This window comes from Tenrec ecaudatus, chromosome 1 (genome assembly GCF_050624435.1).
Source record: "Tenrec ecaudatus isolate mTenEca1 chromosome 1, mTenEca1.hap1, whole genome shotgun sequence".
NCBI lineage: Eukaryota > Metazoa > Chordata > Mammalia > Afrosoricida > Tenrecidae > Tenrec > Tenrec ecaudatus.
Window position 1 is genome coordinate 307,112,712 of NC_134530.1, and position 11,345 is coordinate 307,124,056.

Genomic DNA, 11,345 nt, shown 5'->3' on the forward strand with positions numbered 1-11,345 from the left:
ACCTCCATTGACATACACCTCGGAGATACACTCTAAACAAACCAACCCGAAGAAAAGAATATAAACCAAAAATCAGATCAGGAAACCAGATCAGATCCAGCCTAGAGTTTTAACAGTTCAGGTCCGATTTATGCCTTTGATCTTCCGTGCATTTATCTCCCACGCACTTTGCTTAGTGATCACTTTCTTACCTTCCTTCAATTCTGCACTACATTTTCCTATCCATGCATCTGCTGATGGGCACTTAGGTTGTTTCCGCCTTCTTCCCACTGTGTGAAGCTCTCACGTACTTTAAGAAAATAAATATTTTAACCTGGTTCAGGTTTTATTCTAAATAGTTTTATCATTGTAGAAAATTCTGATGAGGCAAATTCAAACACTTGAAATACTCTGCTACTGAAAACTTCAAAGAAGATGTAATTCTCTAAATCATAAATATCATTCAAAGCTACCAGGTAGTTTCAAATAGCACATAAGAACAATATTGAATATATCTCCAAATTCATCTATTTATATTGCCACTTTATCAAAGATATGCCATCAATTGAATGAACCAGTCCTAATGGTAAAATAGAAATAAAAAATGATCATATTCATTTTGATACATACTGAGTGTCAAAGTTAATACAAATCAACTGTTAATAACAAAGAAGTATTTAGGTTAAGAGAAATAAAGTGACTCCAGAATGAGGTTCAGATGAAAAGGAGAATTTATTTTGTGTTAGTGGACATTTTTGAGTAGCAATATAATAATCCATTAATATCTGTGTGTGTGTGTGTGTGTGTAGCGCTCACATCACTCTACTACATAATTTTTATTCTTGTGAAGTTCACTGAGTTGGTTTCCACTCAGAGCTACCTTACCCACAAGAAGATACTGCCTGGTCCTATGTAGAGTCCATTGTTGCAGTCACTGTGTCAATCTATGTCATCAAAGGTCTCCATCTCTTTCCCAGACCCACTACTTGACTTAGCATAATGTCCTTTCCCAGGGCTTGGTCCTTCCTGATGACATGTCCAAAGACCATAAGATAATGCATGAGCTGAAGTCTTACCATCCTCCCTTCTAAGGAATGTTCCAAGATGGATATGTTTATACTTCTAGCAGTCCATGAGGATTTTAACAGTTGTTGCCAATACAATAAAGCAAATGCTTCAATTCTCCAGTCTTCTTTATTCATTGTCCAGCTTTTGCATGCATATGAGGTATTGAAAATACCATAGCCTGACTCGGGTGCACTTAAGTTTCAGGGTGACATCTTATGCTCAATACTTTAAAGAGGTCTTGTGCAGATTTTCCCATTGCACTATGTTAATGGGTTTGTTATTTTTCACATCATCTGTATTTTATTAAAAAAAACATTTTATTGGAGGCTGATACGGCTATCATCACGACGTTAATGGATTTCTTCACTGCTCCTCCCCTGAGCATTCATTGTGGATCCCATTAAGATGAAATATTTGACAACTTCAATCTTTTTTCTTTTATCATTATTATTGTTTATTAGTCCCGTTGTCCTTTTTTCCTTACAAAGTTATCATTAATTGTGATTGCATATTATTGTCTCAGTTTGGCATGATCTAGGAAAACATACAACCAATACATTATTAGTGGACACAGATATAACTCCTGGAGAGTAAAGTATGCAATGCTTACTGCTTACCTCAGTTTTTCTTGGTTTCTAACATAATGGTGCAAACATTGTTTTTTCAGTAGGTAGAAATCAAGTCAGTTATTAATAGGGAAGCTTTCTATTCTTCCAATAGGAAAGCTGACTCCTCTAAAGTGTTACAGCCTTGGAACCTCACGGACAGCTTTATCCTGTGCTACAGGGTTACTATGAATCAAAACCCAATTAATGGCACTAAAAGCCATGGGATATAAATGAATTTTATTTAACAGCTTCCCCCCTTCCCCCACCCGTACTATTTTTCCCCCCGAAGTTGGCAGTTTGAATGCACTTTCCTTGGAGGAAAAGTCTGATGATGTGCTTTCCTTGAAAATGCTGGGATAGTTCTACGCATGGGCCCTCCTTGTGAGTTGCGATCTACTGGAAGACAGCTAACAACAACAACAACAATAATGGGATATTTTAGGAATTTGTGGGTGGTTGGCTATTGACCAGAAGATTAGAGATTCAAGTCTACCCAGAGGTACCTCCTAAGAAAAACTTGGAGAGCTACTTGTGAAAAATCAGCCATTGAAATCCCCATGAAGCAGTTCTATCTGACATGGAGTCACGGTTACATTAAATCAGCTTTGTATCAATGGCAACTGGTAATTGTAATGAGAAGACTTCTAGATTTACCACTGTGTATTTTGAAATGGATTTGTATGTTCAGATCCTATATTTGCTCAAAAAGAGCAGACATATTGAGATGAACTGGAAAAAAAGCAAGACTATGCAGTTAATTATAGTTTAAAAGTTTTCATTGTTTTTAAAGTGTCTATAAGGTTAATATTATTCAAAGTATAAACTATGAAAAAAAATAACACGCACGATTTTTCTGTAAAATTTTATTTTTCTTGCAAAATAATTAGATTTAAAAATATTTCCTTATTTATATTTAAACTATATAACTCATTTCACATTCAAAGTAGATTATTTTCATCTGAAAATGGAATATTCTACCGATTTCATATTTTATATTTCTCACAAATTTCTTCTGTGTACTTTTAAAAACAGTATTGCTATCTATTCTCATAAATAGTGTATTGGAAACTTTATAATGTCTTTCCTTTTATCAATCTCAAAAATAAAAGAAGTTACTTTTATAAAACTATACCAGTAAGGTGTTCATTATTAAATCTGGGAAACTGTAACCAGGTAAGTTTAAAAAATATAAGGAAAGAAATTTCATATTCAAGCCAGAAGTAAAAGTAAAATGCATTTCTGCTGCACGAATAAGCAATATTTAGTGAAATGAATAAAAAATATGAGGCTCTCAAATACGGTTTTCCAAACTTAAAAGAAATCTAGCTAATATCACCAAAGTAGAAAATCTCTTGGATATAGTCATGCGTTAAGGAGTAAGAAACTAGGAAATTTATTATATGGAAATAATTAAAGTGGTAATAATCTATAAATTATCAAGGGCTCATGAGGGAGGGGGAGTGGGGAGGAAGGGGGAAAAAAAGAGGACCCGATGCAAAGGGCTTAAGTGGAGAGCAAATGCTTTGAAAATGATGAGGGCAAAGAATGTACAGATGTGCTTTATACAATTGATGTATGTATATGTATGGATAGTGATAAGAGTTGTACGAGCCCCTAATGAAATGTTTATTTTTAAAAGAGAAAGTAATTTAAGTGGATGTGAATATGAAATGTATACATTTCAGTTCTTCAAATGAAAATAGAAAATTTGGGGAGGGACCACACTTCAACCCATTGCCCCAATGTGTTAATGCAACATGGCAACATGGATTAAGGAACCAGTGGAGAGGTCTTGGGGGCTGGCCCAAGCACTGAGTATTGTAGTTAGTGGATGCCTGCTAAGTGGATGCCTGCTCCTCCCCCCAAAAGAATTTATTTCAAAGGATGGCATTGAATCTGCAACTCCAGGAGAGGTTACATATCTGATCAGACCACATGGGAGCAGATGAAGGGGGAGGAGGAGAGGGTGGAGCACATCCTGGCCCACCAGGCCCTGAGGGCGATGACCCCAATTAGAGCAGCCAGTCCACAGAGAGGACCACATGGCCAGCCCCACTATGAGATATGACATCCCTCACTGACCCATGGCCCTGCCGGGGAAAGCACCTGAGACACAGTGTGGGAATTGTGCCTGACCTGATCCCACCATACCTACGCAGAGCACTGGGTGATTGCAGCTGAACAACAAGGGAATGGAGTGGCAAGGTTGCCAGGGAATGCTGAAGGTGGGATTTGGGACCGTGTGGTGCCCCAACAGACTGGACTGGAAAACAATCATAAAGGCCAATAAACGATCCTTGAACTAACTACAAGCTTTTCTTTCTTGTTGTGTTTTGTTTTGTTCTTTGTCAGTGGTTTGTTGTTGTTTTGTTGTATATTGTTGCTTGGTTTTGTTCTGTCTTGTTTTGGGGCATGTTATTATCTCCGCAGCTCTGTCCCAATAAGATAGGCTGGATGAACAATCTGGAGAAGAAAACACCTGGACCGACAGTTGGTGGGGGGTGGGTAGTGTAGTGAGAACTGGGGGAGGAGGGGAGCGTGTTAACAAGCCAAGGGACAAAGGAACAACAAGTGATCCAAATTGGTGGTGAGGTGGGTATGGCAGGGTCAGGTACGGTAATGTAAAGAAAAGGTATTGTTGAAACCCAGGTTGGGACTGAGCATGATAGTGGGACAGGAGGAAAGTCAAAGGAAATAGAGGAAAGAGCTAGGAGGCAAAGGACATTTATAGAGGTCTAGACAAAGACATGTGCATATGCAAATATATATATGAGGATGGGGAAACAGATCAATGTGCCTATATAGGTTTAGTATTAAGGTGGGGGAAGGACATTGGGCCTCTACTCAAGTACTCCCTCAATGCAAGAATACTTTCTTCTATTAAATTGGCATTCTATGATGCTCACCCTTCTGACACAACCACTGAAGACAAAGCAGATGAATAAGCAAATGTGGTGAAGAATGCTGATGGTACCCGGCTAAAAAAAGATGTAGCATCTCTGGTCTTAAAGGCATGAAGATAAACAAGCAGCCATCTAGCTCAGAAGCAACAAAGCCCACATTCAAGAACACACCAGCCTGTGTGATCATAAGGTGCAGAAGAGATCAGTTATCAGGCATCAAAGAACAAAAAATCATATCATTGGGTGAACACCTCCATGATACAATCGCTGAGGACAAACGGGTGCATAAGCAAATGTGGTGAAGACAGCTGATGGTGCCCGACTATCAAAAGAGATAACAGCTGGGGTATAAAGGATTGAAGGTAAACAAGCGGCCATCTAGCTCAGAAGCAATGGGGCCCACATGGAAGAAGCACGCCAGTCTGTGCGGTCATGAGGTGTCGGGATCAGGTATAAGGCATCATCAGAACAAAAAAAATCTTTCCACAGTGAATGAAGGGGCAAGTGCAGAGTGGAGGCCCAAAGCTCATTTGTCGGCCACTGGAGATCCCTGTGCAGAGCGGTCTATGTAAGGAGATGAATCAGTCAGGTTGCTATGTAGCACTAATGAAGAATACAGCTTTCCTCTAGTTCCTAAATGCTTCCTTCCCCTTCCCCCCAACTATCATGATCAGAATTCTCCCTTGCAAGTCTGGCTAGACCAGGGGCAGTACATTGGTGCAGATAGGTACGGGAGGCACAGGGAATCCAGGGCAGATGATACCTTCAGGGCCAGGGGTGTGAGTGGCGGTACTGGGAGGATAGAGGGAGAGTCGGGTGGAAAGAGGGAACCGATTACAAGGATCTACATGTGACCTCCTCCCTGCGGGATGGACAACAGAAAAGGAGGTGAAGGGAGACATTGGACAGGGCAAGATATAACAAAATAATAATTTAAAAATTATCCAGGGCTCATGAGGGAGGGGGGAGTTGGGAGGGGGGGGGAGAAAGAGGACCTGATGCAAAGGGCTTAAGTGGAGAGCAAATGTTTTGAGAATGATGAGGGCAATTAATGTACAGATGTGCTTAACACAATCGATGTATGTGTGAATTGTGACAAGATTTGTATGAGCCCCTAATAAAACATTGAATAAAATAGAAAATTTGCTCATGGTAGTACTAAATTCTGAAATTCAGTTGTAATAGGAAATACACGACTATGCTGAAGGAGTTCTTTCAAATAAAAGGGGATATAGATAAGGCTTGTGTAAAGTGGGGAGAGAGAAAAACACATGAATGAAAGTGAGATTTTCCCATGTGAATGTTTCATGCATACAAAATATTACAATTGAAAAACTTTTTGTAGACATATCGAATTCAAAGTATTCACTATTTAGAATACTGGCAAGTCTAAAAAGAAGAACTTTTTATTGTGAATTGATTGAAGGTTTACAAAGTAGGTCAGTTTTCTACTCCAAAATTCATATAGATTTTGCTTCATTTTATTGATTTCACTCCCCACAATGGAACATCACTTATCCTACAACTTTCCTTTATTTCCTGGTTCCATTCCTCCTTTTTATCCCTATCTTTTTTTAATTCTCAGGAAATGTTGAAAATTTGTAATCAATTCTTATTCTAAATGGAAGTCCTTAAGTAGTGCAAATAGTTAACAAGTTGGGAAACAGAAAGGCTGGAAGCTATGGTCCATTCACAAGGGCCTGAGACTTAGTTGATTACTTTGTGTAATGTTTCTCTAGGATAAGGACCTATTTGCAAGCTTGTTGAAATAATTGACGCTTTGGGATAGGTCTCATTCCACATTTGAATCCATGTGTTCAAGAAGGTGGAGTCCTTTTAGGAATCTCTACCTTAAACAGACACCTGGGAAACAGCAGAATTCACAGCGGTGCTTGGAGAACACAGGAGGGAAGAAGCTTGGAGAGCAAATGCTGGGCCAGCATCTCTCTTCTCCAGAGAGGGCTCAACACAGAATGAGAAATAGAGCACCTTTGTGGAACACAGTAATGTACATCTTTAATATCTCTAACAAAATATTGTGCCTGAATTGGTAACATAACTTGTCAGAGGGAGAGGGAAGACAACTTAATCCTATACTGACTGATTCTTCTTGTCTTCTGCCAACTCTCACATTAAATGCATTTCTGCAGAAAAAAAATGTCTATTATAAACAAACAGGAAGGAGGAAATCAGTTCTTTATTATAAAAGAATGACATGAACCTGCTTCTTTACTCATGATTTTAGGCATTTGGATTTAGTGAACATAAAGGAAGAAAATTGTAGAGTGAATTGCAAAAGAATTGCAGTATCATACTTTAGTTATGAAGACTGTGAGGTAGAAGAGATCCACTATTTGTGATTCATGTCTAAATTTCATGTGCATGGGAAACTATTTGCAAGCTATCAGAGTCAGTAGCTGGTCTTTTAATTTGGGGGAGCTATGCAGATTTAGAGATATAATACATGTATATTTAATTTGGGGGATCTATGCAGATTTAGATATAGAATACATGTATATAATGAAAACACTCAGCTATAAAAATAGTTGACAGCATGGAGTGGACAAAATTTTAAAGAATTGTGATTTTTGCATTTATGTTATTTTAGTGTACTTTAAGTAACTTAGATTTGATTAAAAGTTTCTATTTAAATATAAACGTTTAATAAAATGTAATGTACTTTTCATGCTTTAGTCAGAAGTTTGGTACAATGCACACACCAACATGTGTATCAAAATAGAAACTATATATTCATCCTCCAGTTAAATTTTATAGAGATCCAATGATGTATGACAGCTTTTGATACAATATAAAGGGTGATATTTTTATTTACTGTATATCTTGGTCAATGGCAGAAACCAGTCTCAAATCACTGTTTTTGGAAGACACACTGTGAGGAAATCACCCAATGTCTATCTTGAAATAACTCTAGTCCATTAATTTGGTGGACATGTATGCTATTGAATTATGGCCACAATCTGAAGTGAATTTTTCTTGATCTATAAGAAATACACTTGAAATGACAGAACAAAAAACAAGTCATTTTTGCATTTTTATATACACCTGCTACATACACTTGCCTGTTACTAACTATTATTTTTTCAATAAAATGTTTGCTTGCAATTATTTACTAATGGGCAATACCTGGAAGTTAGTTTTGATTCAGTTACCAAGAGGTTAGTATTTTAGACACAATAATAACAAAATCAGGGGAACCATTAATCTGTTCAGTCGCTGAAAGTTTGGCAGTTTTGATATGCTCATGTGTGTCTTTAAAAGCTGTATCTATGTCACTAGCAAGGAATGCTGGGCTTATTAGTCCTTCAAACAGCAAAACATATATCTTTTAAATTATGTTTTATAAAATTGAATACATTAATAATTTGTTATTACTTAGATATAACAAGTCTTCATTAATCCATTACTTTTTATCCTGTTATACAGACAACTCCACAAGAAACCAGCCTGAATTTTTAATGTAATGACAAATGCTAACTAGCAGCATCAAATGATTTTTCATTGTTATTCTTAGTGTGGATCAACTTTTCGTTTAGTCAAATTATATTATAATTATAAATATTTACATTATATATATATTTGAGTGCTGCTGCTTTAGGAATGGGATAAAAAAGAGGCTTTTTACTCTCCTAAAGATTTTCAGATTCAGAAAATCTACCATATCATAGAGGTTCACTATGAGTCAGAATTAACTTGATGGGCAGTCAATTTGGCTTTTGTTTTGGGGTTTAGGAATTAGAAATACAGTGAAGATAACTAGTTATCCTGTCTGGTTCTTAAAGCTCTTAGAGTAATATATTGGAAAGGTTAGTTAAACATTTATCTAAGTGATGCATGATTATAATTCTTCTAATGATTGTAGTAACTAATGAGTGTTAACATACATTGTTACTAGCAGTATTCTAAGCATCGTGCATTTAATCTTGTATTAATATTTATCCCAACCTAATGCATTTTTATTGTCTTGTTTTTAGCAATGAGAATACTGTCCCCAGAAATGTTAAGTAACTTGTCCAGAATCACACAAGTAAGTAACTGATAGGGATGAGACGGACACATAAACTCTCTGATTCTGCTTTTAAGCTCCATGCTCTACTGGATCTCTGTAGGAGATCTTTATACACGATATAATATACAACGTTAAAAATATAGTAAGTTCAAGGGATTCTTCTTTAATGAGGAAACGTTTACGATACAAACTAAAGAATCATTGTGAGTTGCTCAAAGAAGGAGAAGGGTGCTAGGTGCTTTAGATAAAAATGAGCTTGGCCTGTGGGAAAACCTGAAAGAAGACTCGTCGTGAATGAGGGCGAAGCGATTTGCGAGACAAGAATGAGTCCAGGCAGGGAACAAATCATGCCGGTCTATCTCAACCATCTTAGAGAATTTGAATATTTTAAAATGTAATGTACAGTTAAACTATTCACAATTTTTAAGCACATGGATTACATGGCTTTATTAAATCTTAGAACAATGAAAAGGAATCAAAGTTATTATCTGGACCAAGAAGAGAGATGGCGGTGATTTTCATTAGCTGGATATAATTTTTAAGTGATAATATAGTTAACATATTTCTATATTTAAATGGAACTGTTTGGTGTTAATATATATGCTGAGGATGAAGGTTCAAGAAGAAATGCCAGATCTCTTATAACATGCTGGGGATCAAGGCACTATTAACTAATATTTGGTAAAAGGGGACACTCTTACTTCATTTTTACAAGAAAATTTTAAGTGACTTCTGTGACCAAATAAAAGAATATGTTAAAATAACTAGCTTGTTAGAGAATCATAGGGTCGCATCATTTTAGAACATCTATTCCAAACTTGGAAATTTCCTTGTAAGTAAACTCCCCAAGTTCACCAAGATAGAAAATGTAATTATGAGTTAACCACCATAGGAGAACCTGCAACGAATACTAGATTATATGTGACTGGAATACGTTTTATTTTTCAACTACTAACATCAATTCTGGCCTTTTGTTTCATGCTGTGTTTCACTAGATTGCATCTATGCTCCATGTTAACACACCATCTTCTCCTTCTCCTCTTCCCCCTCTTACCTCCTCTTCCCTTTCCCTCCCCTCCCCACCTCTATTTAAAATTTAGGCAATAAAAGATTATGGCCCAAAACAATTATAGTTCACTACCGGGATTTATTCTGCTTGGCTTCTCTGATCATCCCAGTTTGGAGACAGTCCTGTCGGGAGTTGTCACCGTCTTCTACTTAATTACTCTGGCTGGTAACACAGCCATCATTCTCGCATGTCTCCTGGATGCCCATCTGCACACACCGATGTATTTTTTCCTCAGGAATTTATCATTCCTCGATCTCTGTTTCACCACCAGCATCGTGCCTCAGATGCTGGTTAACTTGTGGGGACCGGATAAAACCATCAGCTACGTGGGGTGTGTCATTCAACTCTATGTTTACATGTGGTTGGGCTCCATTGAGTGCCTTCTGCTGGCGGTTATGTCCTATGATCGCTTTACAGCTATTTGTAAACCCTTGCATTACTTGGTAATCATGAGCCCAAGCCTATGTCTCAGGATGATTATCATGGTCTGGGGTATCAGTTTGACTTGTTGTCTTGTATTATGTACACTTACCCTGAATTTGCCTAGATGTGGAAACAATGTTTTGAATCATTTCTTGTGTGAGTTGCCAGCTATGGTCCATATAGCTTGTGTAGATACCACAGCAGTTGAAATATTGGTGTTTGCTTTAGGCATTGTGTTTGTCCTTACACCCCTCTTCCTTATAGTTATATCTTATGGTTATATTGCTCGAGCTGTGCTGAGAATGAAGTCCAAAGCCGGCCAACGAAAAGCCATGAATACCTGTGGGTCTCATCTCACTGTGGTGTCCATCTTCTATGGAACTATTATCTACATGTACCTGAGGCCAGGTAACAGTGCCTCCCAAGATCAGGGAAAATTCCTCACCCTGTTTTACACCATCATCACTCCCAGCCTCAACCCGCTCATCTACACCTTGAGAAACAAGGACATGAAGAGCGCACTGAGGAAGCTCATGAGAGTTGACTATGTATCTACCAAAGTGAAGAGGAACTGCAAATCATAGGAAAACATTATTTTGTAAAAAGTAAACATTAATTTTCTCATTGATTTAAATTTCGACCTAGATTAGTAATCCCTAGATTATAGAAATGAGTTAATATAAAAATTCTCTCAGGTACATATTTTGAGGCTGCAAACAGTATTATAATTATTCTTCTTAGCTCTGATTACCCTATTACCATAACGTCTTCAGGTAAGCGAGTCACAGGAATTTTATTTTTTCCTTGTAATATAACATAAAGGGGAGGTAAAAGTGAATTTAAATGCACGAGTTTATTCCTAATCTCTATGGAAATTGTTTTGATCATCAAGTGTGTGTGTTCACTCCTAATGCTTGGATCTGCAATAAAGATCCTAACAAATCATTTTCTACATGGTATGATTTCTTCATTTTATAGTATACAAATGCCAATTTTGTATGTAGAATTAATTAGGAGGCCATCCAAATGTCTACGTGTATTAAGTGCTCATGCTCTGGGGCACAGTGGCTTAGGTGTTGGGTTACTAACCAAAAGGAGAGTGTTTCATACCTACCAGGTACCTTGTGGAAAGATGAGGCAGTCTGCTTTGTTAAAGGTTGACAATCTTAGAACCCCTAAGGAGCAATTCTACTCTGTCCTCCAAGGTCACTGTGAATTGGAATGGCCTCAGTGACAGTGAGTTTGGATTTTAGTTCAGGACAATACAG

At 37.4% G+C, this 11,345-nt stretch overlaps 1 protein-coding gene across 1 annotated transcript; it reads left to right on the forward strand.

The window, feature by feature from the left end:
* Positions 1-9,698: 9,698 nt before the first annotated feature.
* On the forward strand, positions 9,699-10,661 carry LOC142437535 (olfactory receptor 2W1-like). The gene has a single exon (XM_075540652.1). The coding sequence runs from the start codon at positions 9,699-9,701 to the stop codon at positions 10,659-10,661; it is 963 nt and encodes a 320-aa protein (XP_075396767.1).
* Positions 10,662-11,345: the final 684 nt, after the last annotated feature.

Bases quoted from the DNA above. Each gene is read 5' to 3' on its own strand.
- LOC142437535 (XM_075540652.1), top strand. From the start codon at position 9,699: ATGGCCCAAAACAATTATAGTTCACTACCGGGATTTATTCTGCTTGGC.